The sequence below is a fragment of the Motacilla alba genome, chromosome 4, assembly GCF_015832195.1.
Source record: "Motacilla alba alba isolate MOTALB_02 chromosome 4, Motacilla_alba_V1.0_pri, whole genome shotgun sequence".
NCBI lineage: Eukaryota > Metazoa > Chordata > Aves > Passeriformes > Motacillidae > Motacilla > Motacilla alba.
The window spans coordinates 43,782,483-43,809,126 of record NC_052019.1 but is presented as its reverse complement, the minus strand read 5'-3'; the positions used below and the strand labels follow the sequence as shown (position 1 = coordinate 43,809,126).

At 38.8% G+C, this 26,644-nt stretch overlaps 1 protein-coding gene across 1 annotated transcript in view; it reads right to left on the bottom strand.

The window, feature by feature from the left end:
• The window catches only part of TNKS (tankyrase), a 130,147-nt gene that overhangs the window by 33,538 nt on the left and 69,965 nt on the right, over window positions 1–26,644 (bottom strand). Inside the window, exons 6-11 of the mRNA XM_038136513.1 lie at window positions 10,310–10,404; window positions 7,295–7,361; window positions 6,667–6,853; window positions 4,581–4,702; window positions 2,013–2,104; window positions 1,843–1,921 (exon numbers count right to left, since the gene is read on the bottom strand). Of these exons, the coding sequence (XP_037992441.1) occupies window positions 1,843–1,921; window positions 2,013–2,104; window positions 4,581–4,702; window positions 6,667–6,853; window positions 7,295–7,361; window positions 10,310–10,404 (642 nt within the window). The remainder of the gene's footprint in view (window positions 1–1,842; window positions 1,922–2,012; window positions 2,105–4,580; window positions 4,703–6,666; window positions 6,854–7,294; window positions 7,362–10,309; window positions 10,405–26,644) is intronic.

The window sequence follows — 26,644 nt, the reverse complement described above, 5'->3', positions numbered from 1 at the left end:
TAATGATCTACCTCATTGAAAATTATGGGTGTGTTATTTACTGTTCTACAGCTAAGAAACTTTGGACACTGATCCACTGCACTATGGAAATATGCACTTAATATTAACTTTGATTAGTCTCCTGCCATGCACTTAAGTGCTTTGCTAGATCAGGAACCTGAATGGCCTATCCTCAGAATAACAAAGGATATGGGATATGAACGAAGAAGGAGGTTTAATGATCACTATGTACCTCTATTCGCATACTGTTCATGGAATAAAAGACAGAACACACCACTCAGCATCATTCTGTAGATAACTGTGCACCGCTCAGCACCATTAGTCAGTCCACAAGTGACTCGTGGATCACAATTTAGGAACCAGATAAAAGAATTACAAGCTATCATCAGAATGTGCTACTGAGAAAACAAAATGAGTCCACTCTAGTACGGATGCCATCTTTAAGCTTACTCCTAAACCTGACTACAACTGAGATAGATTTTCAAGGAAGCACTAATTTAAATAAAGAGAGTACAGTAGCAGCACACAGAAGCTTCTTGTATTTCAAAGCAGGTAGTACTTTGGTATCAGCACATTTGAAACTCCAGCATGTCCAGCTCAGTGCCTACCCAAATACCATCAGTACTGAATTCCTGTGCAAAAGCAGATCCATAAAAGTTATGAGGTATCTATTCCTATGGCAAAATGAATTTTTTTACTTTCAGTGCATAGGTATGCTACTAAGAGTGAATCTGGGAAAATAATAACTAACAGTTTTAATGATCATAATCAAGAACTTTGGCCTTGCTTTCTCCCTTAGGCAAAACTTAAAAGTCACCAGTGCATTAGGACTCTCAAACACAATCAACTCTGCTGTGGTATTGCTGTTAAGCTATTTTATGATCCATTAAAGTACTATGGAAGTGAATAAAAAATCGGGCAGTGAGCTCTCACACAGGCTTATAAATTAAACTTCATCGTTTCAAAATACAAACACTTGACTGTGTATACAACTACATTGCTCATACCTCCTATCACAGCAAGAGTGACACTTGATTGCTATTACAGGCAATAACATAATATAACAGGTAATCATTTGTAACAATGTGTTCTTCATTTCTAGCTCCCTGAATGGAGAGGAAGAGTTAAAAAGAGTAATCTGAGCCCCACTCAAAGCAGAAACAATGACATATTTTACATTTTAGTCAATGCAAAGAAAGTATCCATCAAGAAGAGTTTCTGAGAAAATTAAGTACTGATGTATATCATTACTATGAATACTAAGTTTGCTGCTGTAAACTTGTGAAAAGATCATTCCAAAACATTTCTGAAAGATGGTTAAACCACATTCTAAACAAAGTTAGTTTTTCTGTCTTTAATAACTTGCTGAGCAATGTGTTCACAAGCTCACAAATTACTTAGGTTGGCACCTATCAATAGCTAAAGGGCACAGCAAAACAATCTGACCCCAAGAATAAGAAGCAAGCAAGGGCTAAGGAATACTCAGCATGAGGATACTAAACTCAGTGTCAGTACTCTCAGCCATTGGATATTTTGAAGCCAACAAGATAAAGCAATGCGAGGCATCTAGACAACTGTATTAGAAATTATATCAAGGTTCATTAAAATGAGTATTTTTAAATACTAAAAACCTTTAGTCATTTACTTGGAGAGTAGTACTGTTCAGATGGGATTCCTGAGGATCCTGTACTTATTTCAGATAAAACACACTTCAAGGTTAACACAAGAAGCACAAGGCAGAATAAAAAGCAACAACTATCACAAAAACTTACGTGGTATATCATCAACATAACCCTTCCTCTTGCTATTTGTCTTAAATAAAATACATGCAAGTATATTTACCTTTGCTCCATGTTTATGCAGAACTTCCATGACATCATTATGAGCTTTTTCAGCTGCAACATGTAAAGGTGTCATGAAACTAGAGGGGGGGAAAAAAGTGATGCATTAGTTTTTTACATTTCTAGTATGACAGAGGCCTTTGGAAAACTCAAAACATTTCAGAAACCTACTCTTTGTTTTTCTCATTTACATTTGCTCCTTTCCTGAGCAATAGTTCTGTAACTTGTTTCCTCTTCGGATGCACGGCAGCAACAGCACAGTGCTGCAAAAGAAGTAAATATAAAGCATATTTCAACTACACAGACAATAAAGAACTTTAAAGATACATAACTTCATCACTTAATTATTATGCTAAAAACAGACTACAAAATTTACAAACAGAATTCATCATACTTAACAAAATACAGATTAGTGATCAATGCTAAATTATTCTACTCAGAAAAGTATTTTAATTTTAAAGCTATTTGTCACTTAGGAAAAAAGCAGTATGGTCCCAACTACATTACCAGCTATCAGGACAAAACTGACACATAATGAACAAAGGAGGGAAAGACAAAGAGTTTGAAACAGCCTAACTTTTTACAGTGAGTCTCCAAAGGGGTCTGTAAGGATTCTGCTGCAGTTGTAAATTGACAGGGCTTTAACGTCACTTTGGTTCTTCCTCTGTTCCAAGGTGTACTGACCTTGTTAATGGCCATTTGTGTCATGCACCCAGCTGCAGATTATGTAATAAGTAAACAGGCAATACATTTCTCTTAAAAGTATCTTTCTTCCCATGCTGTGATAAAGATACAGCCTCCAATAGAGGGCTTCTCAATGCCCATTCCTGCCCTTGTGGGACCACAAAGCCCTTTGCTGGATGTAACTATTGTCCTAAATGTGGCTGGCATCTGTTGACTTCTCAACAGTGGCCCTATCAATACATTCCTGAAGCCTGGAATTACCAGCATGGTCCCAAAGAAGATTAAATACCCAGCTTTAAAATCAAGTCCAGAAATGCTTATTTCAAGTTTGGGCATTTCAAGATAGCCCATGAATGAGAAGAGGAGAAACTTCCCGATTTTTCTTTTTATATCTTTACCCACATTTTAAGCCAGTAACCCATAAAAGGCAGAAAGTCTCCTGGAAGAGCTTGCTAACCTTCCAACAGCAAAATGATAGCATTTACAATTAGACAGACCCCAAACCCAATGCTAACAGGTAGCACTAGTACCAAAAACCATCTTTTGTCCAGTTTCAGCCTTCATTATGAAGTAACTTTCACTCAAGCTTCCACATTGCTGTTAATCAGCAGGACACATCCAAATTTTGCAAAGGCAAGCTTTGTAAATAAGCATTAAGATCAACTTCTGCTGTGAAGTGAGGCAGCATTTTTAAGGCTTTGCAGATAATATCCTGTCTCTATTTCCTGCCTAAATGATAAACAAGCCCTAAAACACACAAATGCTGAAGTATTGCCAAACCTCAAAGCAACACTAAAACCTACGTCAGGTGCTTGCTTTGGCCTTTTGGCTAATACAGCAGAGACACCAGTGGCCCACGGAAAATGTTATCATGCTTAGGGCAAAAATAGCTCAGTTAGATTACACATAACCTCCTCTGATACTGGAAGCTAAGTCCTTTCATTTGGACTGGTGACGATTTGGAAAGCTCATGTATAGCAGCCAAAAACTGAAAAATCACAGTCAAGCACTTAGTGAAGAGTGAACCAAATACATCAATAGACCTAAAATATTTCATTCGGTCCAGCTGCCTCTGCAGAATCAGCAGGCAGAAAAGAGCAAAGAACATCAGAGGACTATGAAGTGATCATTACACAGCTAAAGAGATGCCACATCGCAGCAGCTGATACACTCAGAAAGAAAAGGATAACATCATCCCAAATTTCATACTGTCTTCATATTCAGCCTATCAAACCTCTCTTCTCTATCTTGCTTCTAACTTCAGGCGAGGATGCCGAGTCCTCCACAGAGGAAACAGAGCATATGGATGCTTGGTACCCAACACACAATGTTCTGATCACAATCACAATGTTTCCAACACTAAATATTCAGTTCATGCCTGCAGCTGAGACCTGCCACTGGGAAGAAAATGTTCCATTGGAATAAAGTATCATAACTATAGTGGTTTTAATAAAACCATCAGTCTCAGCTTCAAAGTTTTCACTACATCTGGGATACTGGCTGTGTTCTTTGCTTCCACTGCTTCTTTAAACAATTAAATAAGAGCAGGATAATGCCAGCAAAGTCTCAAAAGAATCCTGTTTCTACAGCTAATGTGGCATTGTCAGTACTATTCCAAACTTGTAAGACCCTGTGATATACACCTGTTTTCACCACAATTTTTTGTATCCTATGAAGAAAATTTGTAATCAAAGTTTGCTCACATAAAACATGAAGGAAACCACTGGGCTACAGAAATAAAATTTAACCCCATAAAAAACCACAGCAACAGTGCAACAAAAAAGAGGTTTATAGGAAAAAATGCAAGAGAAGTGAAAAAGTGAAGAGTGGCTGGAGAGCTTCTGTAATCTACCAGAAGGAAGGAAAAAAGTGATAAAATAAATTATATTATGTTTTTTCTATAGTGTTGATTTTATTTAAGCATAGAAAGTGTTCAATGCCAAATTCTCTATCTCAGATGATGAATGTATTTTCATAGTGTAGAACTAAAACTCCTTGACTCCAGGCTCCCAGCACATTTATCACGAAACACATGGATTGACTGTATAATCTCACCAGTGCAGTCTCATGCGACTGCGGTTGCTTAAAATTAATGATCTCCAAAGCAAGTGTCTTTTTCACTTTGGCTAGGTCTGCTTCTCTGGCTGCTTGCAGTAGAGAGTGTCCTTTGAATTCATCTGTTAGAGGAAAAAGACACATTTAATATTCAGCAAAATGTCACATTTATAAATGTTATTGCAGAAAGACAGCTATTATACTCAGTTAAGAGGAGTGCTTCTGCATGTCTTTGGGTGGCAGCTGACCTGGGACACAGAACATGAAAGAAGCTTTGCTGAAACCAAAGGGATATGCCAAAGGATAGGGGAAGCTATTGCTTGAGTTAAGTCCTTGTAGCTTTTCTCCTTTTTATCCTCCACCCACTTGACATGAAATGCATATGTGACCTCTACATTACCCATGTCTGTGTTCAAATAAGCACAATGCTATGAGCTATTCTTAAGAAAATAAAGCATTACAGTTGTTTCTCAAAAATTTTATTGGATTTACATGACAAAGAATTCACTGTAAAGCTTAAGTATATATAACGTCTATAAAATTATTAAAAAATAGCAACAAAACCAACAATAATAAATATATAAAATTTAAATATAAAATACTAAGCTATTGGTCTTAAAAAAGCTAACTAGCTAAGCATTTGAAGCCAGTCTGCTCAAAAGATGAAACAAGTTTTGATAGCAGGTATATCTTTGCAAGTACAGATGGCTAATTTTGCTATTACCAAATATTGTTTAGCTCAGCAACTAGTTCATTTTAGTTTCAAATAACTTTGAATTTGAAAAGTAGTGCTTCTCTCAAAATGTTCAGATGAAAGGCAGGTTAGCAAAAATTACATCTGACCCTGGGAACTAGAAAAAAATACCTCAATTACAGTAAAAATATAAATATTTTTGTTTGATAAGCAAGCTTGGAATCCTAAGTTTGTTAATGAGGGGCTTTCTTCTCCCACCTTTGTTTTAATGTCTGGTTTAAATTTCTTTGTAAGCAAAGCACTACTCAAAGCACAAGTGCAAATAAACCTTGAAATAACAAATATAATGTAACTTTATTCCCAAAGTATAAGGCAAAACAACTCAAGAACATAAAACGATGGTATTTTGGGATGCAAATACAAGCAATCCCATCAAGATATTGTCAAATTTGATGGAATTCTCACATTTGTTTACAAATTTCAATGGATATTAATGGACATGAATTTTCCCTCATTGCTCTTGAGGAATTCTAAACACAGAAACACACTGAAATTTAAACCGATTTTTTTTTTTTGGCTTGTTAATTTAAATAAATGCTAAATTAACCTTCCTCAGAGCCAGAAGCTATAGCCCAGGACTCAGAGAAGTACCTAAAAGATACTAATGCCCTCCTCTTTCCTTCTAGACCAAAGGTTTCTGCTGCACATGATCTCACCATCTTCCCCTGCAAAGAATAGTGACTAGACTAAAACCTGACTAGCTGTGATTGTGAGTAGTGCAGGATCACATTATTAGTGTTTGGGGGCTTCTGCTATACTGGAAAGATGAGAGACAAACCCAGAAGCTTATTTATGATTGAGATTCTAATTCTCAAGAAGTTTTCTGTAACTTCATAATGCTCTGTTTCCATATATGTCTCATTTAATTATCTTTTACATTTTATAAGAGTCAGGAAACAAATCCCCTGAAGAGGGAAAGCAAAGACATATAAATTAAAATTAGAGGTGAAATATTGGTTTGTAAACAGCATAAGGATTGCCATAAAAGAAGGTGATGGAATTTCCATCTCCAAGGTTGCACACCAAAGCTACCTACCTTCTCTAAATTTCTAAATGCAATACAGAGTCTCAATGTGGAGGCTCCTGTGTGACTGAAATGGACTTTAAACATAAAAAACCCCAAAGTCATTGATTCAGCAGTGCCTTAATAATTCTAAACTTCAGGCAATATGACAAACAATGTATCAGAGGTACCTGTGCATTTCAAAGCACATGCACAGCTGCAGCTACTCTGCTGCTTTGCATCCACTTCTGAAGCTCAAGGAAGTTGGCCTGGAAGGAAAGCATCCCTTTCCACCCACCAACAAGTGTTTTCAGTCTGGAAACACTTACAGGTCAGCCTCTCCCTGAGCTCAGGCGTTGGAGCCATGTCAACCGCACTCTTGCCGTGGCAGTTGACCAAGGTGGGATCGGCGCCGTGGCTCAGCAGGAGGGAGCAGACCTCCACACGGTTCTTGGAAGCGGCCTCGTGCAACGGGGTGAATTGCCAGAGGTCCATAGCATTCACACAGGCACCATGCTAGTACAGCAAAAAAAGCCTTGGATTAGGAAGAAATCAGCTTCAACAACTGAAAAGCTTACCAATTTTCATTTTATTATGAAAATTGGTTCAAATCAGTCATGTATGAACACACACACATACAAAATTTAATTAAAAATACCAGCATATACAAAAATACTGTTGAATTTGCAAAAAATAATTGGAATTTTTAGGTGAGCTATTTTTTGAACAGAAAGATTCAACTCTACTATCAGTCCAAAGAAATTAAATAAAGAAAAAAACACATATACTGTTTCAACAAAGACCTACAGTTTCAGGTTTCTGAAATGACAATCTGATGTTTGAAACCCGTTACTATCAGGAAAAAAATAATCTTACTTTTCAACTCTGACATAAACAGTTCATGTCTCACCTAACGCATCTAAATCAACAGTAATTACTTCCCATCCTTCTGCCTACCTTAAGCAGCAGCTCTGTAACCTCATAGTGTCCATAGGAACAGGCGTTATGAAGAGGCACAAGACCACTGCATGGAAGAAGAAGGCAAATGACAAAATTTTTTTAGAGTGGCATTTTTAAGAAAGGAACAATTTTCTCTCAACTGAGATGAAAAGATCAAATTAAAGGTAAAATATTTAAGTAGTTAAGCATTTAAAATTTAGGATTTACAAACTGATGAGAAAATCTGACTTCCACAAACAACACATTACTTAGGAGTGGCATTAAAACTTGGGGTTTTGTTGCATGGTTTTTGGAGGGTTTTTTTGTTGTGGGTTTTTTTTTGCCTTAACAGGCCACAGATGTTTAATCTACCATTAAGACTAGCATTAACTGGCTTTGACGTGATCTTTCTTGAAGCTATTAAGGAGGGGGAAAAGTCCCATTCCACGTTCAATTTCCTCAACAGCGTTCTGCTTCTGCCTAAATAGGAACTCCTGTTTAAAATGCTACGTGAAAGGCAAAACTCCCCAGATAACACTAACCTAACTCCTGGGTATTTTATGAAGATGTAAAAATATCCGTAGAAAGCAGACTCAAGTTGCTGCTCTAGACTGTGGAATGACCTGATTTTCCTCCATTTTTTACAGTACAACCTATTTAACTGCTCAAGATACATATAAGAGAGTCCCTGTAATTTTTGTAGTGTTAAATTACTGCAGGCCATAATTAAAAAATGACACTAGCAAAGTAAATAATAGGGATTTAGTCACAAGCACAAGATGTAATAAAAGTCACGTGCTGAAAAGGAGATGCAAGATGGGCAATTACTGCAGAGGACAAAATGAGTTTAATTCAAGCCAAGCATGACACGCTAGTTATGGCTCAACAGATCAGTACACACAATACATGAAAACCATAATTAACCCCATAATACCTATGAAAAATACAGGGGGTAATTCCCAGGACTGCAAAACTAACTCAGATATAATTAGGACAGCACGTAGTAGACAGTAATTAAATAAACTTAATTTTAAGGTGGATGGTCTCAGAAGCAGCAACACATTTGCCACAGGAGAGGAAAATCTGTTTGGGGAAAATTTTTCAGACTGTTTTTTCCATCATTACTTTTCTGAATTACAACTTATGGGTGCATGTGTGAGACAGAGAGAGACTATCTATTCCACAGAGCACTCAAAAAACCTGCCCCCTTCCAAAATGATGGTCATCTCAGAGGACTGAGGGCTTTAAGGACTGTCAGCAAAGACAATCCTGAAGCAATGCACCTGCCCACTTCTGCAGCGTCCCCTTCCCTTCCATCTTCCAGCACAACAGCAGTAAAGGAAAGGAAAGACCAGTGGAGAAAGAGCTGCTTCCTTGGCTGGGCTTCTCTTTGGGAGTAACTAGAAGTGGTGACCATTTTGAAAATACAGAACAATTCCTAAGCACTTTCTCTGAATTGATTCCATTGAAGAGAGTTCTATAAAATCAATGTAGCCTAATTTAGCGCCTTAAATGAAAAGTGACAGTTATTTATAGCCTATTTACTTATAAATTATGTATAAATAAGAAACAGCAAGGTAAAACAAAACACCACACTGATTCTAAATGTGTGGTGCCACTAAATAACAGGGAGCTTACTAGGATGTTAGATGTTTCTAAATACGTTTGGGTTGTTTCAAAGTTCCGTACAGAGTAAGTATTCAAAGGTTTTCCTTTCTTTGTTTGCTTTCCTTTCCCTCCTGCTCCAGCCCCCCGTTCAAGTTCAACTTACCTACCTCTCACACATCCCAAGCAAATTGTTCAAAACTCATTACAGCATCTACACTGGAATTTTCTACCAACTGATGCTGAAATTTTGGAAAGGTACAAAAGACCTCAACCTGCTTAAATAATGCTGGATATACGTAAATAGGTATTATATGGAGCTTTACTGTAGGACTTTCGTAGCTTATTATTTGTGGGGTTTTTTTGAGGGGTGGGGAGAAGGTGTTTTGTTGTGTTTTCTGTTTTTTTTTGAAGGGGGGGTTGTGGTGTGTTTTGGTTTTCCGTGGGTTTTGTGGGGTTTTTTTGGGTGTATTTCTGTTTTTTGACTTGCATAATATGTCATTATGCATTTAACAACAATACTGTTTTAAAAAGCCATTGGGGTAAATGGACAGATGAAAGAGCTAGAATTAGTCAAACTTTAAGAGTTTAAGTACATTTTGGAGAGAAAGGAAAAAAAGGAAAGAAGCTAAGAAAATTTAAAATCACTTCCAACACTGGCAGAAAATGAAAATACAGGAAGTGCCTCAGGTTTGCTGCTGCAGACAGCACACACACATATCTTACTTCTGTGGATTCTGAATACAAAATGCATGCCTTCAACTAGGGGCCCAACTTCTACCATGTTAGGACTAAGCCTTCCAATCCAACCATCATGAAAATCATCATCTCAGAGATCAGAAATGTATGACTGAGAACAACACACAGCAAGCATCATTTCAGATTTCTGACTGCTGTGCACTTTGCTGATATCTTACACAGCTACCACCCTTAATGCAAAAATAGAATAGTTTAGCCTCTACTACGTCTTGATTTTTGCTGTCAGCTTCAACGAAGATAGATCTACGAGGACCACTAGTTGAGAGCACATAAGTATTAGTGGTGTTACCTGGAATTACATCCATATATGTGAAACAAGATAATGAGACCATAGATAAGTTTTTTAATGCACATCTTTCACTAAGCCCTTGTATCTTCTCCCCATCACCTTTCCAAAAACAATGCTGTTAGTCTCTAATTTTAAAGGGTAGTCTGTAAATGGAAGTAAAGCTCCAAGTATGGAAAAAAAATTTAAAGGTGTAAAAGAAGCCTTAAAACAAGTGCAATCACAACTAATCTGAAGCACACTCAGATTTTGGAAGCAAACATCACATTCTTAGACAACTATTTGAGATTGTGTTGCAACATGAACCAAAGAAATCATTCTATATCTTGACTAATACAAAACCACTGCTGCAAACAGGAAATAAATGAATTAATTTTACATACCCTTTGTCCTTTGCGTGTACATCTGCACCGTGCTGAAGCAGAAGCTGGACTATCCGAACTCTGTTGTAGCCAGCTGCTAAGTGTAAAGGAGTGGACTGCAAAACAAAAGAAGATGAAGAATGGGAGCCACATCAATCTGAAGTCCTGTACTTCCTGCCATTGAAATACTCTCAGTAACTCTTATACATTGCACCAAGACAAGTTAAAATCCCCTTCTGTGATTAGCTGAATTAACAAATACACAGCACATGCAGGCCCCTCCTGTTGTCAAACCAAAAAAAAACGTTCCTTAAGGTGAGTAAGAATACAGGCACCCCTAAGGCAATAACAGCCTCTTAATTTAAAGCTAATTTTCAAAATCATTATCATCATCATCTCTGCACCAAAAAAGTATCCATATTTGTTCTGTACTGTTCTGTACAGGTAAGACAAAGAGAAAATTGTATGCAGATTGCACTTTCCTGCAAAATACAGGTCTTCATCAGTAATGCATCTTGCTGCATAATAACAGAGTAGTAACACCTTTCTCCATGGCTAGCTCATATGAATCTTAACTGAAAGCTTTTGAGTTGAGTTGACAACAGTAATCCCCCTTGAAGTTTATTTTTAAAAGCTTTTTATTATGAAACAAATTTTGTGTGCTGTCTCAGCCTGAGGGGATTGCTTTCTTACAGAAATGGATGATGCTGTTTCCTCCTTCCCAAGGCTGAGAAGCAGAGGATTTTAAAGGGATCTTTGTTGCAATTTATTTTGTGGCATACAACCAAATGATACCATTTTCTCACAGTAAAACTCCACCCATAAAGCAGCTTGAAACATGGGAAAACGTACATATCTCACTGTATTATGCCAAGTATAGATTTACTGTCAGCATTAAAACATCATTATACAGTACTACAAGGGGAGATGTCACATTTCACTATTATCAAGAGGTTAAAAAACAAAAAAATCAAGATAAATGGTCTCATCTGTGATAAACAGAAGAAATACTGTATATCCATAAACAGTACGGATCTCCAGGAACACACATTTAATATGTCCATAACTTGAGAGCAGTCTGTATTACATTTTACCAAAGCCTCAACACTTTGCTACTTGGCTTCAGAAAGAGTAACCACTTGGACAACAACCAAGTGTCCTGTGTATCATATTGAGGATACAGGTTGTACTGTCAGAAATGACAGCAGAGGGTATCTCTTACAAAAACACCTAAATTCAGGGAAGTAGTTGTACAAGTTTCCATAAGACCTGTCTTCAAAATTACCTGTACTGAAGATAAGGACCTCTAACATTCTAACATGAAGATCCCCCGAGTGATTCCAAGATTAACAATTACTCAATTAACAATTCAGACTGATCTAAAAAGCAATATATTCCATTTATATCTGCCCCTATTATAAGATAATTGTCTTCTGCATATCATAAATATCAATGAAAATATGGATAAGGATGATGCTGCTATTGACACTAGCAGAATACCTCAGCACTATCTTTTCTGACGGTTGCCTTGGTTTGATTACTAAATCCAGTTTTATCAATTGAATTAGTAACTCAGAAAACCTAAAATTAATTTGAAATGGACTACAGAGAAGACTGTCCATTCAAAGGTCTAGACTCCAGAAAAATTGGAGCCAAGCATTAAATGTCTGGAACACTGCAGGATCGTTTAACCTCACTACAATTAAACTACATCCTTTCTTGTTTGCGCGCCACTTCTAAAACAATGATGGCAAACTTCCAAAATGATGCTTTACTAATAGGAAACGTTATTAACAGAGATGTTCTCAATAAAGACACACAACTCCAGAGTCTTGCTCACTCCTTAAAATTAAAAGAAAAACTATTATGACTCAGGCCGGGACTGTGCACTTTGTATTTCTAAGGTTAATAGATCTGCATCTGCCAAATAACTTCATTAGAGAAGAAATGCAAGGCTTTTCAAGTTTATAGCTGCACAGCAAATGGTCAGCATTTACCCACATCTTAAGACAACTTATATCCCTGTCTTTCAGTAAGGTGAGCTACCTCCTTCTCTAGAGCAAGAGCATGCAGACACCCCAGTCCCACGCCTGAAATACATAGTATCTGGTCTTGTCCAGCACACAATGAATTATTTATCTGCAGCCAGGCACCTGACATTGGGTGTGCTGCCCTGTGGCCCACAGCAGCACCAGCGAAGCTGTGTGCCATGCTGCGGCCACCTCTCCAAGGAGCATCAACTGATGCTCCCCGTGCCCATCCTGGAGACGGGGCTGAGATCTCCACCACACAGCATGCTTCAACTCTGCAACTGCAAACACCCAGTGCTGGAGAGGCAGGGAGTCCGAGGGCCAGAGAGACCAGCCAACTGATGGTCAAGAATAAGTGAACACACACACAGGGCAGAAACAGACAACCTGGAGTGCTGCTCCCTCTTTATCCATAAGCCAGTTGCTCATTAGTTTGGCTAAATGGCTCCTACAGATGTTGTGCTTACAGATGCTTCAGGAAGGAGAAAGCAGGAAGATGCTGTTTCCACGAGTCTTAAAAACTTCTCTTCCTTTCTCATAAGAAAGAGCATTCATCCCCACTATAGATTTAATAGGTAAAACTACTAATCTGGAGTTACAACTTTGTATGCTAATTACAGAATCTAGGTAACTCAAAGATAATATTGTGCTACATGAACTACTCATTAGATGACATTATGAGCCCTTATTAAAAAAAAAAAGCCAACTATGGCAGTATATTCTTAAAATTAACATGCTATTTATATAGCATCAAGGAAGTAAAAACTAAATACCATTGACAGCAATGTCTACTGCACCTGAAAGGTATATCAAATTAATTACTTAATATTAAGAAAACAGATTTAATAAAGCTATCAATTAACCCCTCCTCCCATATCTTGCAAAACTTGGCAAGTCTTACTAACAAAAATCCTTAGAGGGCACTTACCTTCCAAGACTCACATTCACAGTTACCAGGCCAATCATACTGGCTTACTTGCTAGTATAATTAAAAAGATATAACTCCATTTTTATTAAGTAAAGTAGACCATCATGCAAGATGCTCATATTATTTGAAAATTTTATGGCAGCTGTAACTGAGCCAAAGCAGGTACTGAGAGCACTTTAAGGAACATCACTGTACACAAGATGGCAATCGCTGTCAACCTATATACCTACTATTTATAGTAAGGTAGGTGGTTTTGCCTGCAGTCTTTTTGATAATGTGTTGCCTGGGAATACAAGAAATGCATTTTTAGATTTGATATTGTTCTCAGTGAGCCTTAGGTATTTTTGCACTGCTTTGTTACCAAGAGCTGATTTGATGACCCCTGTTCAAGGTCAGCTGCCTTGGACCTGCCATCCCCTGTTCACCTGCATCAAACAAAAGGGGCTGTGAGGGATCTCCAGCACTGCAGGCTCTGAGCAGCTTCTGCTAAAATCTGAAAATTTATTTCAACAAGGTATCCATAGGCAATGTGGGAGCTCCAGCTCCAAGCACCATCCATTTCCCTTATCTTGCTAAAGAGTCTTCAGCAGCCCTCAGACGGTAATGCTGCCACTGCCTCAGAAGTTTCATTTCAGACTCAAATTACACACTTTAAGGGCAATTTTAAACCAAGGGATCTTATGTAACCATCTTATATTATGCATTATCTGCATGATTAATAACAGCTGCAGGAACTGTTTTAAAAAGTAGTATCTCCTGTTCTTGTTTCATACTGCTAAAATCTTTATATGAGGCTGACAAAAATCTTAATCTATGTGTTTCTCTCATTCTTAACTTGCCATCCCAAAGGTATTAACATCAACAATCTTATTATTTAAATAAGGCCTCATCACACATCTTATTTACATCAACATACAGTGATTTAGAATTATCATAGATTCATTGAATTGTCTGCAGGAAGGGCATTCTCATAATAAAGAGGCAACACTGATTTTGATGGCCAGCTCTGGCCTTGACATATGGCTCCTCTCATCCCACAGGGATATGCACCAGTAAGGGTGGCTCTTACACACATGGGGAAACAAGTAAAGCTTGGCAAAAAAGTACCTAAGGATACTTGTATGCTTATTGTTAACTCTTCTACAACACCCTGCTGACAGAGGACACACACAAAAAAGAGGGAGGGATTTTAAAATGTTTCATGCAGACTTAAATATCTGTGACTTTTTATATCATGCTTGTAGTTATCCTCAGGTTTAGTAGATTTGGAAATTGCAGGTATGCAGCAAATTCCCATTTAACAAATGTAGTTAAAAAAAAAACTTTTCTAGCATTCACACCATACTGCCCTTAGAAAACAGCAATAAAAATATCTTAAAACTCTTGTAGCTTGTCATACAAACTCCCTTAAGAGAAGTATTTCACCTCTTTTGAATTAAGGGAAGAGCACAGGGGTTTCTAATCACAGAAGGGACCTTTGTTTCATAGTTTTGAATAAAACTGTTTTGAAAGATGTCCTGACTCCTAGCAAAGCAAACAACTTTCTCTTTACTGTGTTACAATTTATGACAGAATCTTTCTTTCCAATCACAGTAGCCTGTGCTTGATGCTGCTCTCTTGCAGACATCTTTAAAATGAACCACATCAATCATGAGGGTACATCAGGAAGACATTCCGGATGCAAGCAGAGTACCTCCTGTCACCACTTTATCATTCTGATAAATGGGGCAAGAAAACAAGTTGCAACAACACTAAAATCTTACAGACACATTCCTAAACTTTTCCACTGTGGAAACAATAAGGCTTTTCCTTTGCTGCTCAGATACCAACTTGCATTCTAATTTTAACCAGTGCACCCATCTTACACCTTCATTTTAAATGAATTTGAAAGCTTTCTTGGGAAATAGCTCATTAACATTTGTTTGTATTGTGCCAAGACCGGACTTAGACACAAAATATTTCCTTCAATAAACACATATTTCAAATAACTCAAAATAATTATTTTATATGCATGCTATAATGCTCTTAGGCATTTGGTACAAAAGAAATTAAGTTCCCTATCCCTGACTGAATAATTAAGATTTTAATGAGCAGGAAAGGGTCCATGCTTCTGTTCACCAGCCACATGACTTGTCACCCTAATCATGCTTCCTTGGTCATTTTATAGCAGTACTGATTTATTTAAATTCATGGTTGACAATTATGCTTTAGGGACAAAATTATAGATGCTGCCTCAGGAAAACAAGTCATGTCAGACTGCTGACTGTAGATGAGCTAGCTGCAATTCTGGAGATAAGCACAGAGATGAAGAGCTTAAACTACTTTTCTTACATAAAAAAACCATAATAAACAAGAAACAAACCAACACCCCTACAAACAAGCAAAATTCCTAAAGACAAGAATTACAAAATGCTTAAAGAAGACATTTCTCACTCCACTGTTTCCAGTGGTAATTTAACTGCTTCATCTTCAGAATACAGACAGTAATAATTAATTAGACTACTGAACTGGACAGGCTTAGCATAGTAAAATTCAAAAAAAACATCATGTCACAGATTTCACATGCTGCTTTCTAACAGCTAATGACAGGGAAAATGAACTGAACAGCTCACCAATTCAGAATCTGCAAGGCAAACAGTATCTTAATTTAGAGGTCTGGTATATCAGATGATCTCTTGGCAGGTGGGCAGTGGTGGTGGTGAGGAACCAACTGTTGTGAGCTGTAAACCAGCAAAGACAAAACCAGCTTGATTGCACAGACACAGCAGTGCTAGGGCAGAGCATCAATGGGCAAGAATATCCACAAATATCCAGTTTATTTTCCCATAAACTCGAGGAAAAGAGTTAAAAAACACAGAAAGAGAAGACTAGAAATACTGCAAACACACTGGCAGAATAAGGCCTCATTTGGAAGAGGTCTGCTTGGGTGACAGACCAGCTCCTCATATCCAGTGAGTCTTCAAAAATGTCCCTTCTCAGGGGGCTGTACTGTCCAAACTACTGACTACTGAATGCTTCTCTAGTAGATCTGACCTTTGAGAGACAACACAATTTTCTGATTGTATGTCTGAACCTCTAAGACCACATGACAAGGGTTGGCATCAGTTCCACTCATTAACACAGTGACCCTGTTGTACTGCAACTTGGGCTAAGTGTTGACAAATAAGGGGGCAGGAGATTTATGAGAGACAAGCTTTTTCAATCACCTACGTGCCTAGCGTAGGGAAGGACCAACAGGATGACAAGCGTGATCTTGCACAGGGGCAGACAAAGAAATAACTGGAGTGTCTAAATCTCAAGGTTAAAATAAGGTAGAACAGGAAATCATGGAATCAACTAGGCTGGAAAAGACCTTTGAGATTGAATCCAACCTATGACTCAACACCACCTTGTCAACTAGACCATGGCACTGAGTGCCACATCCAGTTTCTTCTTAAACAGCTCCAGGGATGGCGACTCCACCAGCTCCCTGGCAGCCCATTCCAATGATCAATCACTCCTTCTGTGAATAAATTCTTCCTGATGTCCAATTTAAACCTCCCCTGGGGCAGCTTAAGGTTTTGTCCTCTTGTCCTGTTGCTGGTTGCCTGGGAGAAGAGACTGACCCCCACCTGGCTACAGCCTCCTTTCAGGCAGCTGTACAGTGATACGGTCCCTTGTGAGCCTCCTTTTCTCCAGGCTAAACAACTCCAGCTCCCTCAGCTGCTCCTCACAGGACTTGTGCTCCAGACCCTTCACTAAACTTGTTGCCCTTCTCTGGACCTGCTCCAGCACCTCAACATTCTTCCTAAACTGAGTGGCCCAGAACTGGACACAGCACTCAAGGTGTGGCCTCACCAGTGACAAGTGCAGGGGAAGAATAACCACCCTTGTCCTGCTGGCCACGCTATTCCTGATACAAGCCACGATGCCACTGGCCTTGGCCACCTGGGTACTCTGCTGGCTCACGTTCAGCTGCTCCCAACCAGCACTCCCAGGCCCCTTTCTGCCTGGCCGTGTCCAGCCACTCTGTCCTCAGCCTGTAGTGCTGCAGGGGGTTGTCATTACTTTCAGAAACAAACCTAGAAACACAGACTAAGCAGAAAAAGGCAGAGAACTGGGAGAGACACTTAAATCTTTAAATAGGAACACCATTGATCTCTGAAGGATTTCACAAACAGCAGATCCCATAAATAGGGCACTAGTAATCTCTGACCTCTTCCTGAACAAGAACTAAAATGCAACACCTCCTCCCTTCCCTGAAAATCCTCTGTATATGCAAGTATCTCAGACACCATTTGGCAAAACAGTTCCACAGAGGATGTGTCAGAAAAATTGAGTAACACTTCTCACAAAATCATAGTATTCTCAGAAGACTGATCTTTACAAGAATCTCTTCCATTTCTACATGCATATGATGAGGGTGTAGTTTGGGATGGAACTGCAGTAACTCTCAGAAAAAGAAATTCTGGGGCTTTCACCACGAAGTAGCATTTGTAGTTTTCCCAGATTCAGAAGCACAGAATACATCTCTGGCAGCACTCAATGACACAGGGAGAGGAACTTTGAGATGGATTATCAGAGCAGCAGAGGAGTATATGCTGTTTCTTTGGTGATAGATACTGACAGCTGAGGGAATAGTGTCTTGCTGAGCTACATAAGGAAAAAATTACAGTAAAGATCCACTCTCTTCTCCTAAAGGAATGTGGCTGATGTTATTTAACACTGAAAGGAGATCTATGCTGACTTGAAAGATACGGCGGAACACTACACAGAAACTCCTCACAGTATTATTGTGTCCTGCATAGCCATTTTTGGCAATCTGAAGAAGATGCACACTGAATCACAAGAGAACCAAAACTGCCAGGTTTTTTTGCTGTTGCAATCTCTTCTTTTACCACTTACTATCAAAATCTTCCATAGAGTCATAGAATAGCTTGAGTTGGAATGGACCCATCAAGAATCTTCAAGTCCAACTCCTGGCCCTGCACAGGACACCCCAAGAGTCACACCATGCGCCTGAGAGTGTGGCCCAAACACCTCTTGAACTCTGTCAGGCTTGGAGCTGTGACCGCTTCTCTGGGGAGCTGTTCCAGTGCCCAGCCACCCTCTGGATGAAGAACCTTTTCCTAATATCAAACCTAAATTGCCCTGACTCAGCTTCAGGCCATTCCCTCAGGTCTTGTCACTGGTCACTACAGAGAACAGATCAGTGCCTGTCCCTGCTCTTCCCCTCACCAGGAACTTGTAACTGCAGTGAGGTCTCCCCTCAGTCTCCTCTCCTCCAGGCTGAGCAGACCAAGTGACCTCAGCCACTCCTCACCCAGCTTCCCCTCAGGGCCCTTTGCCATCCTTGTTGGCCTCCTATGGACGCTCTCTAACAGCTCAGTGTCTTCTTGTGTTGTGCACCCAGAACTGCCCCCAGCACTCGAGGTGAGGCCGCCCCAGTGCAGAGCAGAGCAGGACAATCCCCCCCCTTGCCTGGCTGTGCCTGATGTCCCCCAGGACAGGGCTGGCCCTCCTGGCTGCCAGGGCTCAGTGACTCACATTCAGTGCCATGGACCAGGACCCCCAGCTCCCTTTCTGCAGTGCTGCTCCCCAGCCTCTCGTTCCCCAGTCTGTATGTACATCAATGCTTTTCCTACTATAATCAACTAACAATCTTTTATTCTTTTTACCTATCTTGTTATTTTTACTACTTCTCTTTGATGTATTTACTTTGCTTCCCTACCTTCCCCTTCCAACTAGCAACTTTCTGGGCTGCAGTTCATAATATTTTCACATTATTAAGACGGAATAAATTAATTTGACCATTCTCTGTGTCAAATCAGCACTTCACTCATTTTATTGAAGCCTGGGTCAGAATAATCTGTTATGAGCAACACTTGCATAGTGACTGCATTTCAGCTCCAGTGCTGAGTATGAAATAAACATACCTTATATTTTGGAATTTAATTAAAACATGAAATATAAAATAATGAATACAACTAAATACACAAAATGCTCTTTTTGCATTACAGTGATAATTTGCAAATTTTAGAATTAAATTACTTTATAATCCAATCAAATAGCCTTTACCATTCCTTTTGAAGAGCAGCCTTGCAAAATACAGGGAAAAAGGCAGAGGATTTATCTTGTAATTCCAGTTGAAAAGCAACGGTTACTAGAATATGAATATTTTAAAGTATTTCACTTGTAAGAAATAAGTTTTTTTTAATAAGTAGTCACATATAATATTACTTGGAAAAGACTAATCAAATCACCTCAATATTCTTGTTCATCTATGACACATCCATCATCAATTACAATGCATTTTGACATTTTCCTTCCCTTTTATCCTTCATCTGCTGCCTGCTCAGTCAACTTAAACAATACTTTTAAAAATGGTTATGTAAATACATCTCTCCTTGCACATAAGTATTTGCAGTTCTTTTCATTAAGAACTAAACTGATCACTTTAAATTATCCATACAACCTCTGCAGTCAATTATAGGTTTGTATGAGCAAGTGATAACTGATGCGCTGGGAGAAATCAGAGAGACAGTAAGGGCAGAAAACACAAGGGCTTTGGGTGACCTAAGAGGTGAAATGTTTGGATGCTATCAGTGACTCTCCTGCAGAGAAAGTGGCTTGGAATGCCACATGGGTAAATGCAACTACTGGGATGGTACCAAGTGACCCCTGAAGCAAAACCTTTCAGTAGAAGTTGTCTTTAATAGCAGTGATAACACACTCAGATTCAACTCATCTACAGGGGAAATGCTTGTTAAAATAACCCAACATGAGGCACCAACCTTCATAAAGTGGAGCTATGAAAAAAATGCCAAGTTTTTAAAAATAAGCTAGAATTGGTAAGTAATAAAATTATGTCCTTACAGACAACACAGAAACTACTAGTGAAGTTAATACTGGAGACATTTGGCTAATACATACCTTCTACTGGGAAGGGCTTGATATAGTGAAAGAAGCCAGTATGACCAACAGCAAGCTCAAAGAGTTTACTAGAATTAAGAGGACATTCAAAAAGCTGAATTTACAAGCTGGAGAAAAACACAAGGACCACAAACTCCAGTAGTTTAGAGGTAAAAAAAAAGCAAGTAGACAGGCAAAAACAGTATAAGTAGTAACCAGTGAAATGGATTCAAACCAGACAATTTCTTGCAGCCAACTAGGAGCACAAAACACACCAGCCAGTTCAGTGGGGCAAGGTGATGCTAGGGCAAGAAATGGAGATCTTACAGGCAAGAAGGCACTGCAAAGAACTGAAGAAACTTTTTTTGTTTGATATACACCTTAAAAGAAACAGTAAGTCTTATTCCAAAATCCTGGTGAGTGAGCATGTAATATTTGGGAGCATGGAGACGCTTGGCAAAGGATCTCTCTGAAGCTAAATTAAGCATAGAAGAGGTAGCCATCCCCATAACCAAAATGAACATCAACAAATTGCCAGGACCAAACTGGATCCACTCTAGAGAGCACAGGAGAATAAAACAGGTGAATTACTAGCTGTACGTGACCTTCACTTAGGATTATTTTGGTATGTGAAGACACAGAAGTTACAAACCAATCATTAGCACACATTTTGGGGAACTACATAGAGGCCTGTAATCTTGATATCTGTGCAAGCAAAAATACAATATAATAACAGCTAGAATTAGTGAACACCTGCATAAACACAACCTGCTTGGGAAGATTCAAATACTGTTAAAAGAAGTTCTACATTTAAAACTTGGGTTTTCTGAAGTAGTCCACAAGCATAAGGGTAACATGTATAAGGGTAAGCCAACTGATACAAGTTACAATAGGGACTCAATGAGCTTTTTGACTAAATCTTCACCAATGGTTTATTAGGAAGATGTTGTTAGGTCCTCAGGTGGTTGCACAACAGCATGCAGAGATGGGAAACAGTGAACAACAAAATGATAGATGTCACAACAGAGGGAGGCCACAAAGCACACTCCAAAGCAAAAAGCAACAAGAAAGCAGATCAGTTTGCTTCTCAGTACTTCTTATGCTCACGTGCAGGGATTCTGAAAGGAAAGTGACACCAAGCACAGAAATATCACCTACAGTATTCACTACAGTCAACCACATACAGAAGTCAAATGCACTCAGTCCCTGGATTGAGCTGCTGCATTTCAATTCAAAACAATCCCAGCAAGCTCTGAAGGAAAGGGCTCCACTCCTAGGATCACAGTAGAAGAAATATTATCGGTACTCGGCCTCTGGATGCTCTGTGAGCTGTTAAGAGCCAAATCCAGAACACAGCTTTTAGTTAATGTGCATAAAATATTACATGGCAGCTCTGCCCAAATCTGCCAGTTTGACTTGTTTTCTCTTGACAAGAGATGGATAACAGCCTAATGCGGGAAGTCATCTCCTGTGTGAAGCTAATCATCAGGGGGAAAACAGTTCAGGTATAAAAATCCCCCATGCCTTCAACACATTTGAGGCTTCCTGAAGAGCACATTAATTAAGATCTAACAAAAGAGGTTTCCTGAATTTTAGAGAACAATACAAAGAGAATGATGACGAGTGAACAATTTCTTTCTAGTACTTTGGTGCACAATTTCTATTTGTGGACATGACAAAGTACACTTCAAATAATATGAGAAGGAATACTCACTGAAATGTTTTAGGGAAAATATTCAGGATCTTGTAACAGAAAGTTAAAGCAAGTAGATCAGTTTTACATTTTATTCCAAAGGTATCATCCTTGGATATAAAAAGTTTTAAGCAACACCAGGGTTAGAAATTAAGCCAAGCCATCTATACCATACAAAGTCTGCAGAGGCATTCTTGTGTTACCCACTTTGATAATGCTTGACGAAGTAAGATAGGATCACAGCATAACAAAGTGCATAACTTGTCACTTTTTCTAACATGCATGAAGCCTGGGAACTATCTTTTAATAACAAATAAGAAGTGTTTTAAAGGCAAAACACAGGTGTGACCATTTTTGAACGTTCTTTGTATGTATATGGCATTGGGCACTTCTGCTCAAGGCACAACACAAACCTTATGACACTTGCTTTGTAATCTTCTTGTAATGTTGGAAGTATCACCCTTTTTTTTTTTTTTTTTTTTTTACAGTACACCATTAACTAAATCCAGAAAATATCTTCAATTTTGTGCGCAGGATTTGATTTAAAATATTTGACTCAAATATTTGACGTGATCTAATGAAAGGTGTCCCTGCCCACAGCAAGGAGGCTGCAACTAGATGATCTTTAAGGTCCCATCCAAGCCAGGACATTCTGTGATTCTATTTAGCAATCTACTAGCTCCCACCCCTAGATATAACCTTGCTACACATGTGTTTCATGCAACACACACAAGATCAGTGCCAGCAAAGGCTGCAGTGTCCAGAAGCCATCAGCCAGAGCCAGCATTACACAAGCCAACATCAGCTAACAGCCTGCGTGATTATTGCTTATTTTGATAACTGCAGTTCCACAGTGCTGTAATTGCACATCAGGAAACTTCTGGCAAATCCTTGCAGGACCACAAATGTACAAACCAAAATCTGCACATTCCCCACCCACAAAACTGAGTCTAAAGCATTTCATCAAAACCAGACTGACATTTACACTAGCAAGCAGAAAGTGAGCAGATTTAGCAAGGGCTTGTCTATCCAGTTACTCTGAAATAACTGTTTTGGATTTGTGGAGCTAGTTTTTTTCTGAAACAAAATGACATTTCATTAAACAACTTTTAATCTTTTCATTTTATTAGATTAATGAAGGAGAAGGCACTCATTCTGAACCAAGAATAATACACAGTTAACTATTTTTCTGGATGATTCCATTGCTCCTGCCATTTGCACTAGTTTTGTTTTTTTTTGTTGCAGACAAGTCTTAAGAGTAGAGACGGTATTTACAAGCCACACAAACAAACAATGTGTACCAGCAGGAGAATTCATAAAACTTTGAGAAAGATGAAATGCAAATTGTGAAACTAGGTAAGATACTATGTGTGACAAAAAACCAAACATGTTATGTCCATACTGACATTCAGATATACCCTTGGGCATGACAAGGCCTTACATTGGCTATTTGTTCACAAGCCTTTTGCTCAAAAAAACAGCTTTTGTCTGTAGAAAAGTAGATTTTCCCAATACTCCAACAACTTTTTTTATTGTATGTGAAATGGTTTCTTCCAAAATATATTCCACACCTATCTGAATATAATCTCTACAATATACATTTACAGAACAAACAGACCTATGGATTTATGTGGTATTAGTTTTGATTTTTATTTTTATTTCACAGCACAAGAAAAATGCACATAATTTTGAAGGGTTACAGTTTCACCAGCACACAATGTGTTCACATCTTGCAGTATGTGGCATTTTTCTTCAACCCTCAGCTCCTAGAGCCAAGCATATTATAAGGGAATTTAAACCTCTACCCAAGTCTGTAAGCTTAATAACTGTAAAGGGAAAGCTTGTGAAAATGTGGATCGATTGTTCCATACAGACTCAGAAATTGGAAGGTATACCAATTTTCTTTCCAAGTGCAGGATTTTTCTTGAAAATGGCTGCAAACAACCGGAGTTGTGGAACAAGGGTTGGCAAATTCACTTACCAGCAGCAAATTGGAGACTCCCTGGTAAGAGGAGACATAACTCACCTGATCTTGCTAGAATTTAATTTCTCTTTACCAGCCCTTTGTTTACAGGCTGATCTCTCAATAGAGAGAAAGACAGAGAGGAAGCAAGAGAAAGAATCCACAATTTTATCCAACTACGACTTACTACCAATGCTACCTGGTATCAGGGATGCCCCACAGCAAAAGCTGAGGGGCACTTTGTTCTCAAGATCTTTTGCAGTGGTTACCTCAGGCCAAGGATGCTGCCTCTCAGCACTGCATTGCAGACCTTCTCAGATTTGGATTTCTTACATCTGAACCCTGTGCCAATGAACCAGAATGAGGCCATGCGTGAGAAAAACCAATATCCCTATGGCAGGAAAGAACAGGCTGAAGCAACAGCCTCAGTCAAACCCAAGAGGCAAGTATGTCACCTGTGACTCATAAAATTTAATGAAAAGGCCTGTTACTGGTATTCTGGATGCAGCCTTGTCTACAGCTAGTTTGGAAAGGTAACAACAAAGGCACTGCAGAAGCAAAATACCAAAGACTGGTACTGGCAGCTCTTAAGGACCGAAAACTGGGAATAAACAAAGAAACACTACAAGTCAGAAGGCAACAGTGCAAATAAGTGAGGTAGGACCACATGCATGATAGAAATGGCATTTTAATTAATTGCCTATTTTTCTTCCCAGGGGATCACTACATTATCCACAGTACTGGATGGTCCCATGCAAGGAAAAACTGAAGTGCGTTGTTGCAGGATCCTTGATTCACCTGTTGCAAAAATAATATTTCTAGTTTCCAAAGAAGGAAGTAGGGAGGGAAGGTGCAGGACAGAAAACAATGCAGCTGTGGAGGAATTGCATTCTGTGCTGCCCTCTGGTAGCGATTCCTGTCTCAAGTTGAACTAATACCTGAGATCACGCTGTCATAGGTAATGCCATTGTATTCTCTGTTTTACATATGGTTGATACAAAATGTAAATAGAAAACGCAGCTGCAACAGAAACTTTGTACTTCAAGGTACAAAGCAAGTGTTTTATTTTTCAGTTAATGACTTTTCTATGGTCCTACGACCTCAAAATATTAGCTATTTGCTCCACTTCAAGAGATGCACCTCGAGAAGACCACCCAACAAACTGGTTTTTGGGTAACTCCTAAATAGAGGAGTTGGATTCCCTTGCATAAGAAAAGGTTTTATTCAACCAACACCTGAGTATTTTAGTGCCAACATGATCTGAGTGTGCATAATGCAGTGCAGGAGCAGGATATTATGTACAACCAAAAATCCAACCTCCTATTGCTAATAGCTACCATGTCAGCTGGATGCAGATCACTTTGGAAAGCTATGTTTAGTCATGTGGGAAGTGTCTTGTAGAAAAGAGTTCTTATCTGAATTGCTGAAACCAATCCCTTCTTATCAGCTCAGATACTTCTGCATTTTTAAAATGGAGGCAACATCAATTTCTTCCTTAAACAGCTTTCAAGTGTTCACATCAGCTTCCTGAAGGAAATAGATGGACTAAGTGCTTCTACTCAACCTGCAACCATTATATGTGCAATTTTAAACCTATCTCTTGCCACTGATTTAGGCAAGCAGAGACTGTTGTAACAAGTCAGAAATCCAGCTTCCATGATGAAGTAAGACAGCATTAATCTCCAGCAGAGGAACACGGTGATTTTAAATAGTCCAAAAAAATATTTTGGAAATTCACTCATAACTAAGTCTTGAAAAAGACAACCCCAGAGGAAAATATTTGAGGGAAAATAACAGGGGCTCTAAAGCCTATGTACCTTTACACAGATAGACACATAAATTGATGCCTCGGCTTAACAGTGTGAAATTTACTACCATCTGCTAACACCAACACCACAAGCTTGTCTTCTAGAAGTCATTACTTCTATAGATAACGTAAAGACCAAGGAGACCAGCAGAACTCACAGGCAGGATGCAGGGAAATTTCAGACCCACAGCAATACGCAGGTGCTGTGCACCATGTCTAAGCTCTGTCCTGATACTTGGTGAGGCAATGTAAACAGAAATGATGCAACATGTAAATATTGTCTTACACACAACACCACATCGTAACAACTGTGCAAATTTCCAGTCTCCTGTTAAAAAACACCAACATCAAAGCAGGACTAATTGCCATGAAAAATCACTATTATATTTCAGCTCAAGCATTGCTTTTTAAAAAGTAAACAAATAAGACAGTTTTAAAAAAACAGGTTTTGTAAAATTCACCCTTGTGTAATACTCATTTGCTTACACAGTACCATATAGCTCTGCACTATACATTATTTGTGCCCTGACAGACACTCAATATGCCCATAAGCCAGTACTTGCACAAAAATCAATCATTACCTAGCTCAATGAAATCGCAGTTCCTGAGATATTATTGCTGATTTTCTTGGTCATCAAAACTCCCAAAAACTACCATGATCCTTGGTATGCAGGAGGACTTCAGCTGATGTTTAAAATTGCTCTTTATTTTGCACACTTCTTCATTTTTCCCTCCAGAAGATAATGGAAAGAGAAGCCACACAGAATATATTCCCTCTTCAGACAACAGCTGAAAATCTTCAGTAATGTGAACATTTCTACAATGACCATAACCTACCCAAACTGTGACTCTGGAGGGGAAGAAGGAAGTTCAGTTTTCATTCCTATTTGTCTTGACCTCTATCCTAAATAAACAAATGGAGCAATGGTTATCAGCACCAGATGTAAATGGTTTAGTTTCATGGAATCCTGTCCAGTAGGAATCAGATGCTGGCTGTCAATACTTTTCAAAAAAGCTGCAAGCAGCACCCAGAATGCAATAAAT